The sequence below is a fragment of the Sturnus vulgaris genome, chromosome 6 (genome assembly GCF_052056855.1).
Source record: "Sturnus vulgaris isolate bStuVul1 chromosome 6, bStuVul1.hap1, whole genome shotgun sequence".
Taxonomy (NCBI): domain Eukaryota; kingdom Metazoa; phylum Chordata; class Aves; order Passeriformes; family Sturnidae; genus Sturnus; species Sturnus vulgaris.
In genome coordinates, this window is record NC_142248.1 from 2,190,252 (window position 1) to 2,215,745 (window position 25,494).

At 41.9% G+C, this 25,494-nt stretch overlaps 1 protein-coding gene across 11 annotated transcripts in view; it reads right to left on the reverse strand.

Annotated features, from left to right (window-relative positions):
- The window catches only part of BRSK2 (BR serine/threonine kinase 2), a 302,919-nt gene that overhangs the window by 141,290 nt on the left and 136,135 nt on the right, over positions 1-25,494 (reverse strand). For all 11 annotated transcript variants that reach the window (XM_088166686.1, XM_088166688.1, XM_088166685.1 and 8 more), the window contains exon 2: positions 11,203-11,297. In XM_088166686.1, coding sequence (XP_088022812.1) covers positions 11,203-11,297 — 95 coding nt within the window. The remainder of the gene's footprint in view (positions 1-11,202; positions 11,298-25,494) is intronic.

Below are 25,494 nucleotides of genomic sequence, written 5' to 3' on the forward strand. Positions count from 1 at the left end.
GTGTCCCCCTCAGCAAAGTATCCTTTGAACCAGTCCTAAACCCACCTCTTGCTATGTTCAGCTGTCGAGGCCCCCATTCTTTGTATGCTGGCCTGTTGATTGTCAATTTTACCCATCAATTTTGATTTTGCTGATCCTTTTCATACTAAACTTTGTGGCATGACTACCTAACTTCACTGATCAGTTGTTTCCACCATAAGACTGCAACATACAGTACTGTCTCCACAGCTCTAGAGTATTTCTTCTTTCAACTCCTACAGATTTTTAAAGAATTGCTTGAAGTCTTTATTTGATAACTGACACGAGTTTATTTATTACTGAAAGCAACAGCCATGATAGCTGGTCAGTCTCTCTCCTCACATCTGCACTGGGGTTCAGGTTAGGTATTAGGGATGAATTAAACCACTAGGAGTGTAATGCAGCTCTGAAACAGGCTGTCTAGGGAAGCTGATGAATTTCAGTCCCTTAAGGTTTTCAAAATCAAGACAGACAAAGCTATAGTTGACCCATGGCAAGAGCAGTCCTTGTTTGAGTGGGAGGATGGGCTACACAAACCCTCAGAGGTGCCTTCCAACCCTTGTTTCTATGATTCTGCACATTTGTCCAATATTTCACTCCTGCACACTCTAACAAACTGTCTACCTTAGATTTCTTCATCCTTAATATCTGCTCTCTTCCTGAGGCAGTATGTCATCAGCCCCAGACTTGACATTTCAGAGTCTGAACCCTGGCTCAATCTGTATTGAGATGCGTCTGCAGCTAAACAAATGCAGAGGAACACTAAATCATTGGTGTCTGCCAAAACACCAGGTCAGTTAGCAGGATGGCAAAATGAAATACACACCCCCTCGGTGCACTAGCAGCAAGTGGCTGTTGCCCAGCACCAAGGAGATACCATGCCCTTGGGCACTGCAAACTGGTGCTTTTTCCTAAAAGTTCTCACCACTATCAGCCTTGCACAGCCATGCCTCTTCACCATTACACACCATTTCTCTTCAGAAATGAAGGCTTTGATCAGATCTCTGAGGATTTTGGTTTTTTACTGTTATAGGCAGTATTTAGATCTGTTTCTACCAGTTGCTGGATTTCCATGTCAGTCCCTGTGGAAGAGATCTTTTAATTCTGGTAGTCTACTAAGCAGGTCCCAGGTATCTTGTCTGTTATACTGGGGATATTCTAGTGCTGCAGAGCAACCAAATCTCCAGTCTGACTGCACTGCTGAGGTTGGTACTCTGAGCTATCTCCACAAGACTACTTCCTAGTCCAAGTTCCCCTGTGGCTGCTAAACTCACAGCTTGCACTCCTAGAGGAAAAGGAAGTGAAAACACAACCCCAAATGATTGTGAGAACAGCTGTGTGCCATGCTGTGTCCAGTGACCTTACCCATTTGTTCTTAAGTAAATGTTTATATTTTCTGGATTTGATAAACCAGGGATTGATTTAAGAGATGGAAACGAGGATAAAATGAACCCATAATACCTAGAGGATAATATGTACTCTCTTCCTGTGAGCTTCTTTCCTTTGGAAATGCTGCAGTGGACAGTGAGGGACAACAGGAGGTTAGCAAAGGACGGAAGGGATTTAGGAAGGAAATTCAGGGGCAGCTGAGGGAGCAGGAGTGAAGAGAGGAAATTCATCACAGAAAAGAGATAAGAACATTAGACTGAGGGGATTTATTTCAGGGTATTAGGAAGGAAATATAAGAAGAAAGATCTCTAAAAAAGAACTTTATGCTAAAGTATTTTACAGATGGAGGAAATTTCCCTCTATTGACAGCAAGTTCTTTCTGCAGGACCATCTATACACACAGAGATCAAGAAATTTGACTACAAAATAGTTTTGACCACAGAGCAATAGTAAATTCCAGTCTATTCCAAGGATCCATGGTGACTGATTTCTGACAGTGTAACCAGACTTCCAGAACACTGTAAAATGTAATCTATCAGGAATTCTACGTTTGTATCATGACTGCTGAAAATCTGCTTCAGGTACAATGAAGAAAACTGGTAACCCAATCCCCATCTTCTGATACATTTGTTATAATGGTTTCTGCATATTGTGGTGACTTCTCTTCATTTTAGATCTTCTAGCCCTGGTTACAGTTGATATATAGAGCTGTACAGAAGGGTAAAAAAACCTATTAGGAACTGGAGGAATGAGCTAAAATAACAGCCCAATTCCTTATGGATAGACTTGAGATGAAACACGGTCTATACATAATGTTATGATTTATTTCCTGTAGCCATGGCTGCATTTGAAACTTAGAGATGATAAAGAATGTTTGTCTCCTGGACCAAAAGGAAACCCAAAAGTAGAAAAAAACAAACCTACAGAGCTGCACTCTGTTGTGTTACACCTTGCACTAGTGACATTTATTCACAAGTTTCCTACTCAGTGTACAGAAGAGGAGGTACCTGGGAGAGCTGCAGTATAAGAATATTTGTGTCTATGGTATATATGCCAGGAACAGGAACAAGTGATCCTGTTTTGTAGGCCAGATCTTTCTTCTTGAGTGTTGACAGCTATTCACCCCTGCCTTACCAAAATGTTCCAAAACCAGACTTTGAATATGTTCATTTTAGCATAATCTGGAGCACCAGTTCCAAATTTCCAGAAAGGGTAATGATTTTGGTTGCCTGACTGAGTTTTCACCAAGCATTCTTGAAAAAGCCAGCCTGCAGCCCAGAATTTACTGCTACTTCTAAAAGTCCCTGTTTCCACCAGGGACAATGAATGATGTTACAGAAGAGATGTTATTGAGCAATTGCTGCATGCTGAGAGACTGCAAGAGATGCACATGTTCAAGATTAAACTCAATCTCACCTTCCCTATGGTTTGTAGAGAATTAAGGTAACATCTCCATTATCCCTCAGACAACACAAAGCCTTTGCTGCTGCCTCCCCAGGCAGCTGAGCACAACATGTTCCATTACACCACAGGATTCAAGAATACCAGGTGTTCTGACAAAGCACCAATTTCTGCTCCCACACTGGAGAAAAATCAACCATGCCACGACTGCAATTTTTGTCACTGTGTGGGAGCTGGGCTTGGGCTCTCTCAGTATTGGCACACCTGGAAAATTCTCTTGGAGTTGGACGTGGAACACCATTCTGAACTAAAACTCACGAGTCTCCTCTGTGTGGTGTGTGCATCCACAGCAGGGGAAGGCAAACAATGGTTTATTGCTACAGGAGTGTTCATGAACAGACCAATGTGTTAAATCCATGCTAGCTGTGCATACAGCCTGTTAGGATGCCAGAAGGCAAGGCAGCAAGTTCAAAAATAGCACCTGGTAAAAGAGGAAATGTTCAAATACCTAAAAACTCACCACTGCAGAGATCAACATGCTCTAACAGCAGCAGAGCAAGCCCACAGCACAGTGCACTGAGCTCCATCTGACAGCTCTGGAACTAACAGTTAATTGCCCTGGGATTGAGCCTTTCCAGATTTTTCCTAAATTTGTGCCAACTACTTAATAGCACAAACTGCAGGGAATAGACTGAGTGAGGCCTGGTTTATACTTAACAAATGATCAGCAAAATGTTCATGTTGGATAGAAGCATGCAAAACAAACAGGAAGAGCCTGTATCCCCTAAATGACAGTGCAATGCCAGTCCTTGGCTCTCAGTTGTACCAGTTAAATATGCATTAAGTGACACATTTTTTTGAGCTGGGAAACTCACACACTAAGCAGTGCTAAGAAATGCTTCTTACAGAAAGGTAGTGCTGGTGTACAAGGCACCATCCAGTTGCTTCAGCAAAAATTTAAGATAATCTTTGAACAAAGTCGTTACTCAGATGGTTTGCCTGCTACATACAGGAATGGACTATGTCCCTTAATTGGCATGGATCAGTCTACAGATATTTATGGTGTTTATTGTGCATGATAGATGCAGAGTTAAATACCTGAACCAACTGTGGTCTCAGTCAATCTACTCAAGGATTTATGTCCCATTACTGCTAGAGCTGTTCTGATGACATACTGGTTCTCTTTCCAAGAGGAAAGAAAAAAAAGAATTAAAAGACTTCCAGACAAGATTCTGGAATGTGAAATACAAACCAATGTAAAATGGAGTTAGAAGTCTTTTCACCTGGGGTTCCCCTTGCCTGTCAGGGTAACTTACTGTTTGTCCTTCCCCAAAAAAATCAGCCTCATGCCTGACAACAGCTGAGAATCCCGGTGCCTTCTACCAGTCCCACATGTGATGTAGGGACACGTCTTTCCAGCTGGGGATGCTGGCTCTGCCCCAAAGCTGTGCACTCTTGGAGCCTGTCTCAAGGCTTCCAACATCTTGGCATGATAACGTTGGGCTCAGAGGCACTGGGAGTCCCTGAACTGGCAGGACTTTCAGGGTCTCTGCTGGGGAAAAAGCCAAGAGGACTCCTCAACAGCCTGTACAAATACAGAGAGAGTTCAAAAGAAACCTAGACTTTGCTGTATCAGGAGTTCACTGAGATGAAGTTATTTCAGAGAAAACACCTTAGCCAATCAACATCTTTTGGTAAAACTAAGCTTTGGCAATGGAAGTAGAGAATTCCCAGAAGCTTCAGTAGGGAAAGCAATGCCAAGTTAAACTGTGGTCAGTCTCAGCCCAAGTGCAAGGACAGTGCAATTACAGTGCAAACAGTCACAGCTGAACAGAAAGGGATTTTACAGGCTAATTATTGACAGCAGCTTCACAGGTGGATGAAGACTGGAATGCTGTGCACATTTAGATGTCTCATCTCCAGGAGCAGTTACTTCCCATCTAGGCAATATGGTTATGATCAAGTGAAATGAATGTAAAAAGCACTCCTTGAGTACAGCTAGCTCTGCTCTGGGCTCATGAGGGACATTTATTGCTGTGTGACCAGGCCAGCACATGAGGGTGGTAGACTGGCTATGTCTACGTGTTTGCACACACAAGGCTGTGGGTAGAACGTGTTGGGTACAATAGAGGTTTGAGCCAGACTGCTGTAATACAAATCAAAAGCAGGGTGGAAGAAAAAGCCAATTATTTTAATAGCTTGCCCAAATGCCTCAATTGATCATAGTAACTTTAGAAAGCAAAAGGCACTATGCACACTTGACAGGTTTGTTCCTCTGACAGGTACATCATGTGCTCGTGATTCCCGTTTGATTTCCTTCTTTAAGAATACCTCAAACTGTGTTCATTGTATGTGTGGTGGGAAGTGGAGGCAGAGAGTCATTGTCTGAAGGAAAACACAATTACCCAACTTCTATAACTGCTCAAACAGATGACAAGTGAACAGGCTTTCAGTGCTCCCCACCAGCTTCAGTTTAAAACAAAACACTCTGCATTATACATTCAGTAACAGATCCCTAATCCCAAACTCCCTCTAGCAGGAGGGAGCCAGGGGGGGAAAAAAAAGCCCCTTTCATTTTGCCCATATTTTTCATATTGCAAGGTGCTTTTTTATCTCATTGAACTCAGAAGAGAGACTTGCAGACAGGATGCTGTGCTGTGCCAACTGGGCTGCTACTAGAATATGAACAAGGGTCACAGAGGCAAGGCTAAGTGTGCATTTGTGCACTCCTGGTCTTTGATGGGTGCCAATCATTCCTGCAGTTTGCTCAGTGCCTATGCATGTCACACACACACACACTTCTAATCTGCTCTCTTCCAGAGCTAAAAGCTGGCAAGCATGTGGTAATGCTCCAGGTTAAAGATAAACCACAATGAGGATGAGAGTGGGTAAGCGTGAATATACTCATTTATACATTGAAACCTGCATGTTCAATGGCAAGTGAAATATATGAGCATGTACATGCTTTGGGGAGATTTAATTTCCTTTATCCTTTCATCTTTTTTTTTGCCATAAGTACAAGGTCCTCTGGGTTATTTTCTTCTCACAGCAATATGCCAGCCAATCAGAAGAATAATAGATGAGTGTCAGCAAGTTAGCACAGTGCTCCTTAGTCAGGGAGTCCTGGAAAGTTTGATTAATTCTTTAAAACCTCTTTCTTGGTACTTCTTTTTAATAACTGGAAATACTTTCCCTCCCATTTGCTATTTTTTAATATAACCACCTCCAAAATCTTGGATGCCAATATCCTACAGTGTTTTAAATGTATTTCACTGAAGATATCCCATGGCCTTGTCTTTTTGTTCATTTATACACAATGGTAGAGGTACTCAGTGGGATTCAGCAGCAGCTTAACACCATTTCCACTGCAATCAATAGCAAAACTCCTAAATACTGCAGCTGGAAAACAATTAGGCCACTAGAGAATACATTAGGAAAAAATATTGATTTGGTGGAATTGAGGTTTGGTGTTAGTGAGTTTGGCTTTGTTAGTGTTAGGGAAACTGCCCTTGTTGTGATCAAAGCTGAACTTGAACCAGCTTCAGTCCACTTCTGCCACAGACTCTGCTTCTCCCTGACACTGTTCTGATATTCTGGTAATGATTTCTGTAGACCAGCCTGCAGTCATCAGCTGAGGAACTGCTAGGTTACCCAATATCATAGTCTGTTCTTGTAAAAGATTGAAAATAAAGTATTCCAAGTAGAAGCTGCTGTTCTCAAGTATTGCCTTCTTTAAATTCACTTGGGAGACCCTCAATTTCTGCTTCTACAGACACATTGCACAAGTGCATCTCTTTATGCCCCAGACAGAGATATAGGACTTCTCACAGATTTCAAATGTGTGATTGCAATTCCCAGCTCCGTGGATTTTCAGGCCAGAGAGGCTCTTGCACTGATCTAATCAAAGCTAATGCATAGCACGGATCAGGAAACCAACTACTTCCTGCTTCAAGTCCAGCATCTGAAGTTGAACTAGGATCTCAGTTTTTAGAAAAACACACTGCAGTGCAAGATGAAGTTTAATTGTCTTTCAGGAGAAAAAAACTCACTAGAGCTTTGGGTGGCTTGTTCCAAATAGTAACTTCATCCAGTGGTTAAACAGGCCTAGTTTTTCTACATGTAATCTACCTACAGCTTACAACTATTAGTTTCCAATCAGCTTTTTATACCCAAGATTGTAATATCCTCTGTTATCACATGCCTATCCTCCTTATCAGTATTTACAGACCATGATTAAGCTACGTCTTAGCCTTCTCTTTAATAAACTAAGTCCCCTGAGTCTTATAAAACATGATCTCTGATTGTTTTCTTATTCTCTCAGATACTTTCTAAATTGTGCCAATTTTTAAACTTTCTTCCTTGAAGAACAGGGATTTTAACCAGACATGCAGCATATCAGCAGTTTTTGCAACAAACAATGACAGCTATTACAAGACTTTCTGTAGCAAAAGAAGGAAAAACAGAAAAAAGGAAGAAGTCACAGAATGGAAGGGAATAAAGAATGAATGTCTTAAAAAAAAGACAAAAGAACAACGGAAAGAAAATGGAGAGGGAAGGAAAGACTCTAAAATAGGATGAGGTAGCAGAGAGATAAACAAACACTTACTGAAGTAGAAGCTCGGGAAGAAGGAAGAGGTGATGGACAGACCATGCAAAGCAGTAGTTGTTTGCAAGTATGCTTCTGTAAGTTTATCCTGTCAGTTCCCAGAGGAACTGACACTGGATTCTCCTACCTACCCTTCAATTATTTCCTCCTATCCTCAATTATTTCAGGCAATCAGGGATCTCCAATAGTGACGGCTGTGGTTAAGAACAGAGAGAACTGTGTGCAGAACTTTTTGGAAGCAGAGCTCATTAGCCTGCAGGACACCAAACCAACTGACAGCCTCCCCAAACCCACCAGCTGTGATACAACCGAGCTCCACAGCACTGGGACTGCTTTTCTTCCCATCCCCCGCCCTGGAACTACCTGCCTTGCTTCAAGGCCAGCACTGGAGGACTCAGAAGAAACAAAAGGCACCCCGACACAAAGCACACATATGGAGCTCTGGGCTCCAGTCATCAGGCCTGGGACATCTGTGGCTTTCTGAGGATGCCTGCATGTTCAAGTAATTAGACCAAGGCCAGCTGTCCCCTTGTCATTCTTCACCCTTTATGCTCCCATTGCTTCTACTACCACTGTCTGTCCAAATAATGGTTTGTCTGATGGATCACCAAAGTGCAGGTTTTTTTGTTGTTATTTATTCTTTGGAAGGCAGGAGTGGAGGACAACTGGTGAGACAGTAAAGAGGAGAAAGGACTCTTCTAGGTATATCCCATGAGACACCTCAGTGTTTCCAGATGAGCTTTTGCCATATCAGAGGAAAGATTTGCTTTAACCTTTATATTCTGAAGTTGTAAACTCCAAATGCTTGTACTGGTACTGAAAATGCAACCATCAGTAGTGAACCTGTCTGCTCAGGAAACCTTACTGCTTTATAGACAACCCAGCTATTCTGGGCCTAATTTCCCGGTCAGTGATCCAGATGTAATTCAGGGAAATTAATGAACCATATTTCAACCTCGAGATGCTCCGTGTAGCACAATGCTTTCTGAAATCTTTCGTGCCAATTTGTGCTAGAGCAAGCTAGAAGTACTGTGGGACACAGGTCTCCACATCAGTGGGGCTTCTGCTGAAGAAACCCAGTGAAGCTTTTGCCAGCTGAGGGAAGGCAGGAGCAAGAACAGATCCAACCCTTTTCCCTCAGCTGTGAAATTACATATGTAGCTTTGCCCCAAAGGCAGGATCCCAGAGAGGCCCAAGCTGGAGCAGGAAAAGGAACACAGCTCCCCAGCCTGTGTTTAGCAAGGCACGGCATGACAAAGCAAAAGGCTGTGTGTGCACTGAGCAGCCCCATCCCCTGACAGGGCAGCGAGTGCTTGGATGATACATTTACTGCAGCCTGTCTGCATCGTGCCTGCCCGTGTAGCATCTCCATAGCAGCAGTTCTGCTAATTGAGACCAGCTGCTTCCATTCCAAATTCTTCTCTCCAGAAATATCGATACTACAACGTTATGATTAGAAAGCACTTTACCAAATGCCTCTCAATTCTGCACAGCTCAGATGAAGAGCAGCTGCAGAGAGAAGGGACAGTTCCCAGAACATACAGAATAAAACACTGCAAAAACACTGGAGAAATGGAGGCTACAAGAAGCAAGTCAAAACAGAATAATGATGACAAAGAAAGCAGCCGGCTGTATATGCTTCTGCCTGTCACTTTAGATGTTGAAAGGACCGTGAGCAGACTTTTTCCTTATGCTCTAGGATAAATGGCCACAGCACTGCACTGTTACAGCTTCATGTGGCAGGTGTGCATGTTTGTCAGATCCAGCTTTTCTGTACAAGGAAGGATTAAAGCAAAATCCATCAATCTGGGCCTGGCTTGGAAGAGTAGCTGTGGTCTTGAATCATTTGGCTCTGGGAGCTGCTCTGCATAGCCCACTGGCAAAGAAAGTCACTGGAACTGATAAGCTGGTGGGAAGACTTGCAAAGTAGGAATGCCACCACACCACGATGACTTGGCTTCACTGTTGGCTATGTCCCTGTGGCTGCTGGCTCCACACAGCAAGCTGTCAGCTGGATGCTTCACAATGGTCACACTGGGATTGCCAAAAGCTGCAAGCACTTCTCCCCTCCAGCCAGACTGGATTAAACTGGCTAACAGTATTCTAAATTCACTTAGAAGTCTCAGGCCCTGTCTGTGACCACCAGGCACAGGGCTTTCCTGAAAAGACATCTGGTTACTGAATTTATGTAAGAACTGGGCAAACCACTTCAGTCCCATCTGTTATTCCAACCTCCTGAGTACCGAGAACAGAATCCTTGAAAGAGAAAAATCTCACAAAGAAGGGTCTGAAAATGAGAACTCTGATGCAACGTGTAATTTCCTCCTGAGAAAGATGCTGTACAATCTTACAGAAAACGTGGCACGCTCCAGCATGTGGCTGTGTAAACAAGGGCTAACACACCGTTTCACTTCTCAGATTTCATACTACAACTGAGATAATGCGACACAGCTAAAGCAGAGAGATCGCTTTGCTATGCCAAGTGATCTGACTCCTACTCTGAAAAGCAGTGAGGTAAATCAAGTGTTTCCTATAAATACCAGACAGTTTCTCTCACCAAACAAAATGCTCAAGTTTTTCAAAAATATTCCTATTACTTTGTTCTGGGATATATTCAGTACTTAGTGTCCATTCAGATTTTACCATTTACACACAGTTTTCTTACCTATTTCACTTTCTAACTTTTGGTATATATTATAAGTCTGTTTGAATCCACAGGACTGCAGGAGAGGGAATACATCAATGAAATTCCAGAAAGATAAAGTCTGAAGATGTTACAAGTGAGTATAAACTTTCAAAATCCTTGTCTGAAAAAAATATAAACTTACATTTTTTGTTTAACTGACTGCATATTAGCTTACACTCCATTTTCTTTCTGCTCTAAGTAAAGTTGCTATACTTACTTGTGCTGGGAAACAGCTGACACAGAAGTCCATATGGGAAACAGGAGTGTAAAAATGAGTTTATATAGAGAAGCTCTGTGTACTTATATAGGGAAGTCACCTCAATAAACTCAACGCTGCATGCAAACCTGTTAGCGTAATTTGCAGGTGACAGCATGACGGAATTCTGTTGATTGCAGTGCAGTTGTGTTCCTCCCCATCAAGCTGAATTTAGCCTCTCTAATCACCAAATCACATGAATAAACTGCTATGCATACATTTATTTTATTTTTAGGTTTCCAAGATCAATCAATGACATTCATGTGAGGAGAATCACAAGGCTAGGTAAAAAACAAACCAAACTCTTCTGAACACCAACACTCATTGGGACCATAGGGACAAACACTTTGATGGTTTCCAATGGCACAGCTCTGTGGATTGTAAACTGAATTACAAAAGCTTTAAGCAGTCTTGGACAGTGGCACATCAGATGATAGAGAAGCCCTGCAGCAGAACAAGCAGTAGGAGTATTCAAGTAACAGATCCACTAGCCCCTGTTAAATCTCTTCATACTGACATTTCTACACCTCAGCCTGCAATGTACCACAATGACACTGTTGTAGTGGTGAAAGTCAGGTGCCCAACATATACTGGCCCCAGCAGAGAAGCACCAACTCTGTAGCTGAGTGTTTATTTTGTGCACAAAGCACAGGCATTCTCCCATTTCATTTCAGCTGCCCTCGCCTCCCCCATAACTAAATTATTGTTATTATGCTCTGCATAATCCTAGTACTGACAGGGATGTTTGTTATACATAATTAAAGATATTAATTTTGCATGGAACAGAAGACACAGAGTCAGGAACTTAATCTTTTTTTTTTTTTAAATCTTCCATTAGAAAATTACCTTCATTAGCACCGACTCACTGAGCTTCTCTCTGTTGACAATTTTTATCGCGACCTTCTGACACGTGACACAGTGAACCCCCAACTTCACAAGCCCTGCAGGAGACAAAGCAAAATAGAGGTTGAGGTTAGTTGTTGAAGTTTTTCCTTTTAGAACACCATCCAGCTGTTGGCAGCTTATATGCAAACAAATTCCCATTAATACCTTCTCCAGCCAGAAAAGGTCTTGTGAGTAAAGAAGACCCTTCAGCCCACACTGTGACCACCTGGCAGTGAAGCCATCAACATCGTTGATACTCCTGCAGTTTCTGCCACTAAAACTGTGGTTTTGTTGAAGCACTGTAGCCCAGCTCTCACCACTCAAAATGTGTTCTGCCAATAAGAAGTTCTGGCAATTGAACCACACTGGGCTAAGGGCTTTTGCTGACACCTGACATCAACAGAAGTTTGGAAATCAACAAAACTAGATGGTCAAATGTTTGTAGTGTAGACATGGCTTTTAGATTTCTCTTGCTCCTTCCAAAGTTTCCATGATCACAATAAAAAGACACAATTATGGCTTCCCTTACTGTTTTAACATACCCTGCTGGATAAAGTTAGTACTGTGATGAATTCCATTGTGGTGTTGAGGAACATCAGCATATGCTGCTACAATTCTAAGTTCTTGTTTGTTATTATTTACTGTATTCTTGTCCTCCAATAAGACAGAGTGCTGTTAACTGATTATATTGGCAAGAGGATATTGATATCTCTGACAGGATTAGGATGTCTGAACTATCATCAAAATATGGAACACCAAGACTTAAAAGAAAGAAGTAACATACAACTTGCATCTAAGTCTGGTGACTTACATGAAGTACACTGAGATATCTCCCACAAATGAATTTAAGATGGTCCCTTGAGCTCAACTCTACTGCCATTAAGAAAATTTGTAGCTGCAAAAGTTGTACTTCATAGGTTATTCAAGTGAGACCTTGTTTGCTTCAGGTTTTACTCTTGTCTAACATGCACATACAGCACAACACCTGATGGGCTGGATACCATCCCACTCCACACACTACATGCCAAATTGCCATTTAGGTTAATTCAGTTATAACTGAACTGAAAAAGAAATGGCATGTCCCCGGTGTCACTAAGACCTGCTGTGTTTTGCAGAGCATTTATAAACAATGACATCAAACAGCACAAAAAAGAACTAACTTTGTTTCCAGCTCCTAGGCTAGGTTGCAGTTAAGAAACCAACCCCATCCCCTAATGCAAACCACAAAGCCACACAAGTTGCTTTATGTGGAATTTGAACACAGCAGATTTTCAGTCCAGTGAAACACAGAACTTGACACGTCTTACTGAGGGACAAATGGATTATTGCCTTACTACAAACTAGGCCCAATTAAGTGAACTAATTTCATCAGGGACTTCAGCAATCTTCTGCAGATACTTGTCCATCCTTTTGCTACACAGGTAATCATAAATTTGGAGTTATTAATCACTGGCTATTATGTGGAGAAATAAACTCTCAACTTGCTTCCAGTTACACCTCTTTTATAGCATGCTCATATGTTCTGGATATTTCTAGTCCCATAATTTCTCAGTTTCATCTGGTTAAACGCTGACATCCTCACTTTCAGCCACGACATAAACAAGTCACAAAAATTAAGAATGCAGTGCACTGACAAATCCATTAGAAACTGTGTACAGCAATAGCATGTCCTCTGCCTGCAGCAACCGAGAAACAGAGCAGGGGCAAGATGCTGTGATGTCCAGCCACACTCACTCTTCTGCCTGATTTTTAAACATTTTATTTGTAGTATTAACCAAAGCACTTCTGGCTCTATGTTGACTGCTCAGAGCACCTGCAGCCTTATGATGCTTCTTCCCTTTGGCTTTGTTGTGTGTTTGGAGAGAGGCTACTTGGCACCACGCTGCTGAAAGAGTGAGCTGGTTCAATCTGTGCCGATTGCTTCCTTCCTGCTTCCAGGACAAACCACAGCCTTGCATCACTCCTGCAGCACAATGACAGCACTTTCTACATTGCTCTTGGTCACACTTTCAAATCTCAGCAGAACTTCTAGCTCAGTCCTTTATATCTAGACTGCCAGCATCTGTGGCACTGTGCTGTACTGTAATGTGGCATGGGCCAATTATTTTCAGAGGTAATAATTGACACAAGGGTGAGAAACAACTGCTCTCTAACTGGTTCCTCACTAGCTATATACCAGGGTCTGATTTCAAAGCTTGTTGCTCCTAAATCAAGACATCTGCCCAACTGAATGTGGCTGATTTGTAAACTATTTTTCTTTTTTCCTCCCCGAAGCACCCTCTCATTGAGCCCTAGAAGGGTTTAACCACGAACTTCTGGGGCACTGTCATGCTGCGCAGGCAAGCTTCACAGTGTCCTCTGTCCTTGTAGCTATTAACCTACCACAAAAATTCAAAAATTAAGATTAAACCATTCTGTTTACTCCAATAAAAAGTTAACGAACTGTGAGAAGACACCAAACACTTTGCAAAAATAAAACTGGTACCGAACCACACTGATTTTATATTGAATTAATTTCATTGACCTCAAGAAATCATTCTTGATTTATGCCATGGTATCAAAGGGCAGAATGAGAAAACATATGTGAGATTTAATGGATCTTTCCTCTTCTCCTGATTTGCATTTTAAAAATCAAGAAAAGAAATGCACTGTCATTGCTGTCTGTTTTGTGGAGATAGAAATTTTAGACAACCCTCTGAACAACCCAAGACAGCACTTTTTACTGTACTAAATTCACTGAATGTAATTTTAGGATAAAAATAAAACATGTCACTATGCCTTGCTTCCTCCCTTCTCCCCTGGCCACTTCCTTTTGACATTTGCATGCCAGCCTAAGCAGAAATAAAAAAAAATAAAAATCCCTGTTGGTAAGTCTATCTATAGGATAACACCCTCTTCTCCTGCTCCTAAGAAGAAAGCCTAATTGAGCTGAGGCAGGAAGGGTTTGTCCTCAGGACTTCTGTTTCTGTCTTCTAATTTCAGTCAATTGTGCAACTACTGAGAGATGACTTAAATGTGGATTTGAGATCCTGTGGGTTTCTGATTCTTAAGAACCCCTTTCACTGACACAAACCATTCAAGATGTATTATTTATCTAAATAATAACAGACCTTAGAGGGAAGCAACTATATGAATAAACTGCTGAGCTGTAACTGAAATAATGGAAGTGGCAGAAATGCCTGCTTGGAAACAAGTGCCCAAGGTGTGTTTACAGGGTTGTGGAAGAGGTAGAGCATCTTCCATTTTTTCCCTCTTCTGTACATGCAGCTGTTAATAAGCACTTCAAAAACATATAAATCCTTCTCCAATACAAATGTGTCAATAACTTAGGTACTTATTTGCAAAGCTTATCTACACAGTCAGGCCAGCACAGGTATGTGTGTCTTCTGCAAAGGAAAACAAACACAGCTGCTGCTGCTGCAAGGATATTTTGACTGGCTTGTCTTACAGCAAGTCTGCCAGGCAACAAATAGAGCTTGAACTTCTCCACTTCATGAGCAATTAACCCCTCAAATGCAAGCAAGTAACCTTTGTGACTGCTAAAGTTAACTCTGGTCTGTCCTGACAGAAAATCTAAGATGCTGTGGGAATCAACTGCTTGAAGTTTCCCTCCACCACCCACACAGCTGTCACATGCTCACTGCTTCAGGCACACCTCAGATCTCCATCTATAGGTCATTCCTGGGGACTCTGGACACTGATATCCTGGGGCTTTCAAATCAGTTTTTGCATCCAATGAACTGCAAACATCGGGCTGCTTTTGATCTTAGCCACTGAACTGCATCAGAACCAGCCCTATAACAGCAGTTTGGGGAGTAAAGAAGAAAACATGAACACTCTGGAAAGCAAGGGGATGTGTAAGTTAACGCTGTCTTTTCATCACAACTAAAAGCCACAATTTGGAAACCAATGAGCATGAGAACTCCCAGATGACACGAAGATGCCACTGAAGGAAGAAGAGCAAAGGGAAGTGTACAAGCCTGACACAACCAAATGCAGCAGTGACCTGCTAATAACCATGCCTGTGCACTTTTTTGCTGGCAAACTCCCACTCTGTGGGTGCTTACAGATACACAACCAGTTTTTGAAAAAGACAGGAGCTTATGTGATGAGCAAGGGACAGATTAAATCAGCTGGAAAAGTGGACAGCCCATCCTGAAGCAGTACAGAGAGAAGATTCCTCTTTTACCCAAGAAGAATGTTCTGTGGGGATGGAGAAACAAAAGCTTCCCTCCAGCTGAGACAACTTATTCACTGTGAATCCATGCCCACAGCAAGTGGCTGATATTGTAACTGGCAATCACCTCCAGGACTTTTCAGCCAACGACAGGATTTCAGAAGAGACTCATTTACTTTTGCCTTGCATTTTGTGCAGCAATTTTCTCTAGAAGAGACTGAATAAAGCATTAAGAGTTCGGAGCTAGTGCTATTTGATATGCATTTTACAGTTGTGTAAACAGTAGCATCTTACTAATGATCCTGTTATTACAACTTTTCATTAGAGAAAGAAACATTTTAGGAACAAGAAAGAATGTTTTCAGTACTATGCAAACCTGAAGTCTGCCTAAGTCACCAATCTGAAACAAATGATTGTTCTGAGCTAGAGAGTAATAAATAATGAAACACCACTGTTGTTTAAATGCAGCACTTATAGTATATTCATGGTCGATGATGTTTCCAGTCTTTCAGAAATGTTAAACACAAGTAACTTGATATCCTGACTTTTAACCATGAGACAAATAACAACTGAAGAAGTAAAGGTACACTTGCTATATTTAACACATATGATTTTTTCCCACTGGTAAATGGAAGTCTTTTGTTTTCTTTTAAAATAAAACCAACCTAAAATAAATTTCTGCAGTAGGAAAACTAAACACTGATTTCAGAAGATCATCTGCACACACATGTTGCTGCCTCTTCACTTCAGAGTTCATAGTCAAAAACCTTAAAAAATCTGAGAGGAAAGCCCTGGTCTGGCCAGAAGTGTCTATTTTGGCTGGATGAGCAATTAAAGGAATGTCTAGAGAGAAATATCACTCCTCTTTTAACATGAGTTAGCTAATTGCCAATTAATTCAAGTCAGTGAACTCTCTGCAAAATTTAATCTAGGCACTGCAAAACACAAACATTTGTGGTTTACTTCAGGGCTCAAGTACTGGCAGCAAACTATCTGGATTAGAAGAGGAACAAAACTTCTAGGCAGACAAGCTCAAGTACACTGTTTTTCAAAAAGACTGATGTGTATATATTATTGCTGCACATGGACTTTGTACACATGCTCTTTAATACAAATAATTTAATTTATCCCCACAAATTGAAGGTTGGTGTTGTAAAAATTACAAAGAATTTATGGATGCTCATTCCTGAAAACTACATGCACTAACATTTGCAAGACCTGCAAAATCTCAAGGATGCCAGTCCAGAAAATCAACCCTTACAGCAATCAAAAGCATTAATACATCTCAAGCAGGGTAGAGGACAATCTTAAAATGTAATATTCCTCCTCTTTATTCTCCACAGTTATCTTCACAAACACTGCAGTTTCAATTAGGGTTAAATCAGTTCAGTTACAGTGTCTAACTCTGCTGACTGCAGTGAAGTTGCTTTAGATCTGCAACAGTGGAAAATGGATTAAAATTTGGCCCACAGCAACATGATTTCCATAGCCGTAAAATAAGGATAATAACACTTACTTACCTTGCAAGGGTTGTAGAAGGATTAACTGATTAATCCTTACAAAGAATGCTGGAAAGGGATATAAATCCTATCCAAGTTTTACATATTACAACCAGGAAAACTGCATTCTAAATACAATCTGGAATGAAACCTCTAGATAATTTCTTATTATTAGCTTCCATTTCACATCCCAACTCTTTTAGAGCACAGATTTCTGGTCTCCAGTGATGCACATCTTATACTACTCTTAGCTGTACTGGAAAGAACTTTGTTACTGAGCATCCTACTTAGAGAAACCAATAATTGCCCTTAATTACTCAGTCTTCTCATTGAAGAGATGTTTATTTTCCTATAGCGATTGTTATCTCTAATTATTGCATTTAAAATAAACAGAGACTTATATCAAGTGACAGGCAAATTACATGGTATCAATTTATAATTGCATAATGGCAAAAGGAGGTATAGGAGAAATCTAGAAATCTAAAAGGATGAGGATAGAGCTACCCAGGTTGGTAATGAAATATTTTGACCGTGGGCTCTTCTACAGAGATAATCTAGTGCTTAAAGGCTGTTCTGAGGGCTCATGCATTAACTGTTTTTAAACTGCATAAACTGTAATTATGGTAGGACTAAAGCCAGAGTTCAAATGCTCAGCAGGAGCACGGAAGGAGAGGTTCCTCAGTGCTGAGATGCCCGTGCCTCAGCTCAGAGCACAGGGGAGCTGCACACTGAATTGCCACAGCAAGGATTTGCTGTCCTGAGCTACGAGCACTGTCAAACGTCTGCTGGCTCAGGCAGCCAGAGGGACACACTCCTAAGCTCGGAGACTGGGGAGAACAATGCACCAGCTCAGATGTGATTGGATCCACATGCCTGATATTAAGGAACAAGAGACACAAACACGTACAGATATATATATACACACATACACACACAGCAGCTCAGCAGGAGCAGGTTTTACACTGGATGCCTCAGAGATTATGGTAGGATCATCCTCCAAGCTCAGCAGGATCAAAACACACAGAACCAACATCACCTCTATTGATTTCTATCTTGGTCTCTTTCTTGCAATATTTCATAAATCAATACTCCTCAGAAAACCTTTATGCCCCCTGAATATAGCAAAGAATGTGAGTGTTGAGCCCTTTCGGTGGGCTCTCTTTCCCATCTCTCCAGACACACCCACAAATCTAAAGAGGCTCCCTCAGGGAACCAGGACACGAACTTTCATCATCACACCGATGCTGCTTTAGCAAAAGACCACAATTTCATCAGCAACTCTAACAAACTCTTGAAGTCCTCTGGGATCTACCAGCAGCTTGTGATGTCTGTGGGCTGAGTTCCCATTTCAGATCAAGAATTGTTCCTGTATAAAAACACTCGGGAGACGAAGCTTTGCTGCCACGGGAGAAGTGCAGACTTCAGCTTCCAATGTGAACATCTGAAAGTGTCAGGGAAGCACACCCACCCCCTGCACACAGGGAAACAGAAGAGTGGTTTCATCGTTTTCAAATTCTAAAGACAAATTAAAATACAACAGATCTTTCCACTGAGGCACAAGGAAAAAAAGCCCAACTCTTTTTCATCACTGGATGGGTACTGGGAAAACTCTGCTTTCACTCACAACTCTCCTAGTCAGAAGTCTTTTTTTCCCCCTCTTTCCAAGAGCTGTACATCTACTTGTAAAGCTCTTCTTGAGGAATGATGAGAGCCGTGTTCCCCTTCAGACCTCATTAATCCTTTGTCAGGAGATGACCAAAGACAGCCATTTTCAGGTATAGAAGGAAGCCAGCAGAAGTCTGTCTATCCTGCCTATGATATCTTTTGGAAAACATGTTCCTGTAATTAGGCAACATCTGGGTAATGAGCCACAACATCCCCACTTGGTCCAGTGATGTATTGAGAAGCACTGATGCACTTATAAGGAGGGAACAGTGAGCAGCAGAGAAAGAGAGGGTGAGGAGGGAGGAGGGGAAACAGCAGATAAACTGCTCTTCACATGTACTTTTAGCTGATGTTAATCCCATTTTCTATGCTAATTTCTTACATCTCCTCTTCTTTACCACGCCTTTCCACGCTCCATCAGGAAGTCTTCACACCCTTTTGACCCTCCTATCAACCAAGATTGTTTCAGCTAGGTTATATGTATATTAAAAATCTAATTAAAAAGGGGGGTTACCACGGAAAACCTTTATACAGCAGAGGTCATGCTCTTCACAAGATTAGGCTCACCACAGAACACTTCATCTACCCAGCTCAGTGCTGATACAGCTTACTCTGCCCTCTGACATCTCTTAATCACCCTCTGACAGATTCCTAACAGGATTTTCACTGAGTGCCGATATGCTGCCCTTCACTAAGGGCTCAAGAAGTGATTGGATTAACCACACTCTTGTACCCATGCTTTGGACAAGGGGCCAAACAGCAAGCCACGGGCACAGGCAGCTCCCAGGAATTCCAGGGCTTGCTGGTAGCAGTGGGGTGTGGCCCATACACAGGCAGAGGAGAAATGCATTGGATAGCCACTGCATACATTGCTCTACAGATACTGGTATTTTTCCAAGGACAAATTGCTCTGTATGCAGTAGAACTAAAAGAGGCTGACCACTTGTAGATCCACACCCTGAATTTTATTTCATTATCCACCACAAAACTCTGGATCCTCCTCCATTCCTAACTCACCACATCTAAGGACATCCTACTTCCACTCTCCTCCAGTGTCATAACACCTGCAATTCCTTCCCACACCTCTATCCCCACTGACTCTAGTTCCTTATGCCTCCTCCAGTAATACCCTCCATAGTTTTACCCGTTTGCCCTGCAGTTCACCTGCCAGCTGCACAGTTTCCTTCTGTGTACCTTATTCTCTCCTTTCTTCCGACTAAAAGACAACAGATCCTGTGACCAGTCCCGACCTGCAAGCACATGGTGACTGCAAAAAGTGTAGGAAACAGCACATTTTCTTAATTATACTGGATATGAGAAACTCCGAGTCTCTGGATTAGACAATGGAAAGAAAGACCATCTGGAAACTGAATTCTCACTTACAAACAGGAAAATCATGGCAAAAGAGTAACAGAATAAAAGATAAGAAAAATGAGACTATTATGATTTTAATGAGCAGAGACAGGCATATTAAAAAAAAACTCCAAACTGAACAAACTTTAAAAAGTATTTCCTTTAATTTGAGAATAATGGCTACGGTCACAGCATGGAGCTGAAAGGATTTATTGACTCCTACACCGAGAAGAACAGGAGCTGTCTGCTCATAAAGTACCCTACAGCTGGTTCACTATGTTCCCTACAAAGAGAGGAAAGCAGGGCATCGTATTCAAAACACAAAAAGGCCCAAGCACCTCATTAATTTTAGGTACGAGAAACAATGCAATACCTACAGAGCATGGTCAGCTGTGCCTCCACAATAAAGAGAAAGAAAATAAAGTGAATTTAATTTCCTTGCAAAAGGAAGGTGGTTAGATAAACTGGGACATTACAACCCACCTTCTGATACCCAGTTTCATCACATGGAATTCATACTACAGTGGCTGAGGCTAGGTATGTCCTGAAATATGACATCAATTTCAAACTCAGGCAGGAACCAGTGATTATAAAAGGATGAGACCTGTGCTGTCAAAACACATCTTTGTGTCATACTTCTACTCCAGGATTTCTATGCAACAACTCCAGCCTGGGCTGCTGGAAGATCTCACAGTGAATTTTTCTCTTCTGGAACGATTCCATGGGTCTGATCTAAAGCCTTTTGAAGTCAATGCAAAGGCTCATCTGTTTTAGGAAATTGCAGATCAGTTTTCTTCAGCAGCAGCTTAGAGCTATACAAACCTGGCTTATTGTAATAGCTGCTGCTGCAGACAATGACACTGAAGTGCTAAAGGTCTGCCTGTAGAAGACCATATTCCAGAACTAGCTGTTCTCAAGGGTTACCAGAGTGTACAACTCCCTGTATGTGTTAACTATCAATCAGGTAGAACAAATGTGCAGGCACAGATCTTCAGCATCTTTTATTCCACCATTTCCCTACACAGGAAAGGGCCCTGCCTTTAATCAGACTGTATTTTCTTAGTATTAGAATAAAATGCTTAAATTAGGCTTCCCACAAACGCTGGTTCAAGGCCAGAGCCACAATAAAGAAAAGAGTAGATGAATTTTCTAGAAGTCAATCAAGTCTCATGCCCTGTGCTTTTTCTCTGACTGCTTTCTAGTCTAGAAATGATTTTGTTTCTTGGCCCCACACATTTATCAAGAAGGATCAGAAAATTTAAGGAGGTTCAATTAAAAGATTCACTTTAAGAAGAAGGACAAGTTTTAAGCCTGGACAAGTACATAGAAATAAGCGTACAACTAGTAAGCAGCTTGTCCCTGTAGGCTACAAACCTGAGCAAAAGTTAAAATATCATCCCTCTAAAACAACACTCCCACGTGAGGACCCAGTTTCCCCCACTTGTACATTACTGTGACCCCACTGGCTTCCTTGGAATTATTCCCAGTTCCCTGTGACCGAGAACAGGCACAGCAGCCCTCCCAGCCTCTCCAAGGAGGTGACACAACACAGCACAGGCTACAAACAATGGCCACAGAGGAGCTCAGTGTTGACTCAGAGTCACTCACGCTCAGAAGACAAGGCAGCTCAGAAATAATTGAGACTGCTGTGCCTGTTCAGTGTCCCGACATACACAGGGGATAAGCATGCTAAAATAACACAGTACTGCCCAGCAATAATGGCATTAGACAAATCACTATCACTTCTGAAAAGCCTATGGCCTTAAGGGATACTGCCCGTGCAGAGCACAGAAAATACTCTTTTGTCCTTATGAACATTACATTCACTTTAGTTCTATGGCTTTGTATTATGAACTCCCAAGCAACTAGAAACTGCTATGATATTCTTTACTCGTACTGCAGGGTCAGGTCACCTGCACATTCAGGCCATGGCCGAGCTGCACACAGTTGGGTATGAAGGGTTTCTCCCTGAACACAAAAATCAGCAGCTGAATAGAACTGGCAGGATGGGTATCCACAGCAACACTGAGTGTGACCCTCTGTGCTTAAAACCAAGAGTTAGAGGTTACAGTCCAAATTTTATTAGGGTGATAATTTAAAAAACCCCTGTCATCAGAATGGAAAAAGACTTTTATAAGAGAATCAAGAACTCTAACATAGGCTGAATATAAAACAGCCTCAGTCTTCAGAATGGGGCAGCCTAGTTCTGGTACCTGAGTACACAAACCAGTGAGCCTGGTTTGGTCAGATGGACAAACAAAACCAGTTTGGGAGACACAGTGAGCTGCAGTGACCTGTGAAATGTCACAAAATGGTGGAACAGCCCTGCCATATGCACGGGATCTGCTTCCTCAGTGCCAGCCAGGTCAGTGAGGCTTCCTGCACAAGCAGACTGGCCACACACATTAGGAACAGGAGTGCACGAAGCCATGTGGGTACTGTGAGCTCTACCAACAGCAGAGGGTGCAGCAGACACAGCCCCACAGGTTTCAGCTGCAGAAGGACCTGGTCTAAGTTTCCTGAGGGACCATTTTTACTTGCACATAAAGGATTTAACTCTTCCATTCTATTTCACAGGGATACAAGCCCCTGCAAGCTCCAGGAGACTCAAAAACACAGAAAGAAAAGCTTACTTCTTAGAGAGAGAAGCTAACTCCCTTCTGAAAAAGAGCAGAGGTGCTCCCCTCAGGTTATATTAAAGGGAATTAAGGAAAATCTGTGGCTTTTGTGTGATTACAAGTTGTTAAATACAATGGAGAATCCCTCATCCCAGCGCATCAACTGTAAATCCCACTAATAACTACACGAAGAAGCCTAAATAAAGGTTATTTTTAAAACCTTTGTCTCTCTTTGCAGTGTATTCTTTGAAAATCTTCCTCTTCAGCTGTATGCAAGTGTTGCTGTGAACAGTACATAATGCTGAAGTGGGAAGAGAAGGTGCCTTCTGAAACCACAGAGGCAGCCAGGTGAGTGAATACAAGAGCAGGAACATCCAGACTGCACTTGGTGGCAGTGCACTGGAAACAGCATACAGAAAATCAGGGCAGCAGATGTCCAGGTATTTAGCAACAGAGTTAGAGAAACAAATAAGGCCTTCTCTAAGCATGCTGTTCTGATTTGTGCTAGCAGTCCATAATTCACTGCTGAGGAGGAAAAAAAAAATCTAGAATTTGCTGTTAGTATCACAGAATGATACTGTGAGGGACCTCTAGAGATGATCAAGTCAAAGCCCCTTGCTCAAGCAGGGACAGCTAGAGCACATTGCCCAAGACCAGCTGGATTTTGGTATCTCCACAGATGAAGACTCCATAACCTCCCTGATTTCTGTTCTGTTGTTTTATCACCCTCACAGTAAAATAAGTTTTCATTATGTTTAGATAAATTCAGTTTTAATTTGTGCCCATTGTCTCTTGTCCAGTCAGTGGCTGACTGAGAAGAGTCAGCTCCCTCTTTATTCCCTCACAACAGGTATTTATACACATTGATGAGATGACCTCGAGCTTTTTCAACAAACCAAATCGTCCCAGTTCTCCTTTTGCAGAAGAAGGCTCAGTTTCTCCATGTTTGTGGCCCCATCCTGGATTCAGTAATTCCATGTTTCTTGTACTTGTGGAGGCCCAGAACTGGATGAAGTTCTCCAGTAGAGAGCTCGAGCAGAGGAAAAGGGTCACTTCCCTCAATTCATTTGATCCTGCAGCCCAGGATGCTGCTTCCCACCCTTGGTACACCAGTGCCTGGCTGGCTTATGCTCAGCTTTTTGTCTGCCAGGACCTTGAGGTCCTTCTGTGCACATCTGCTTTCCAGCTGCCTGGTCCCTGTGGGTACTGACCCCTTGGTTAGTCCTTCCCAGGACTCTGCATTTCTCTGACAGTCCTGCCTGCTCAGTCCTCCAGCCTAAGAACCTCTGCATGGCAGCACAACTGCCTGGTCCATCAGCCATTCCTACTGGTTTTGGTCTCAAAAATACAGTGTATTGAATTTGGTTCATTCAGTGGCTTTCTTCCATTGAGTCTCTGTAGGCATTAGTGAGCAAAGAACACTTTCAGAGTGTTTTAAGGATATTGAATGAAACAACAACGCCTCTTTGCAGCAGTTTTAAAGAATATTATCTAAATTGTTTTAAGTAATTCTTCATGTTTTCTACATGTTTTATCCTAAAAGAGAAACTGTCCCCTAATATTTTCTAGCTCGTGCAAGACAACCCAAAGAAAACTAAACCAGAAGCTGTACAACAAAAAGAGAGTGAGAAAAACATAAGGAAAGATGTGAATGAGTTGGTTGTTTTTCTTCAGCCATACCACAGCTCCTTCTCAGGAGTCCTAGAAGCAGAGACATCATTGGATAAGTTAAAACTTAGGGGCAACTTCACATGCTCCTTTTCTGACTACAGGCACTGCTGTGGATGGGCCAGTGCATGGGAAATTCATGCTTTTATTGCTTGGGTGTGTGAAACTTCTCCTTCCCACCCCACCCAACTACTGGTGCTTCCAGCCCTCTAAAGGAGCCCATCCCTACAAACTGCTCTCTAATTCTTCCCACACAGCAGGGAAGAGCCTCTGTGGAAGGAGAGCAACAATCCACATAACCAAAGCTGAGACTTTCTCCTCCACAGACCTGGCTTCAAGGTCTGGTTTGTCTCATTCTAATTCCAAGTGAGGATCCCAGCACAACAGAGTCTGTTTTCCAGAGCCCAGAAATTGTCAGGTGAGCAGTGATGTGTCCTGGGAAGTGGAAAGAGCTCTGCATAGTGTCTGCCTAGGGGCACCTCACATGCTGTCATACCTGGTCAAAACAATTTTAAAATCTTTTGAACTTTATGTTTGTTTTTAAACGGAATCAGCACATCTGGATAATAAATAATGATTTTTCATTTTTAAATAAATTTAATTTCACTTCAATTTTCAAGCCAAATAGAGGTTGATGCAAATGGCCTATAAAGAATATATGTCCATCTACAGTGACTAGAAAATGCGATCAATAGTCATCAGTCTATCATGTAGCAAAAAAAATTCAAAAAAGGATGCAAGTAAATGCACATTAACTACATTATGACTTCAATGAATGGGCAGTGGAAAAGAATGTCTTCCTAGCCACAGAAGAAAAATGCTAAATTCATTTTGCAAATCATCATAACTGGGTGGCCATCAACTTGAAAATGAACCTTTCTTTAAGAAAATATCTAAAATGTAGAAATGACAAATACGGATAGAATCAATAAATGAAATCAAGATTTTTGCCCTTGCTGATTCAAACCATAATAAAAATCACTATTTAAATTGCCTTGATTTAAATATAAATTACACAAATTCATCAAATCTGTTTGCCAGATAATAATTCTCCTCACAGCTGTGAGATAAGCCCCACGTCAGAGCTCAACAAGAGCCCTCAGCACGGTCCTCACCACTTCTGCACTTCACTGCTGTCTAGAGCCTTGCTCTGGGGTTTGAGATTCACTTCTCCTAATCTGCTGTTGAATGTGGGAACTCTTCAAGATGGGGGAACATCAGGAATGACATCAATACTTGAGATGGGCTCCTCTTTAAGACAAAGCCAGAGAAC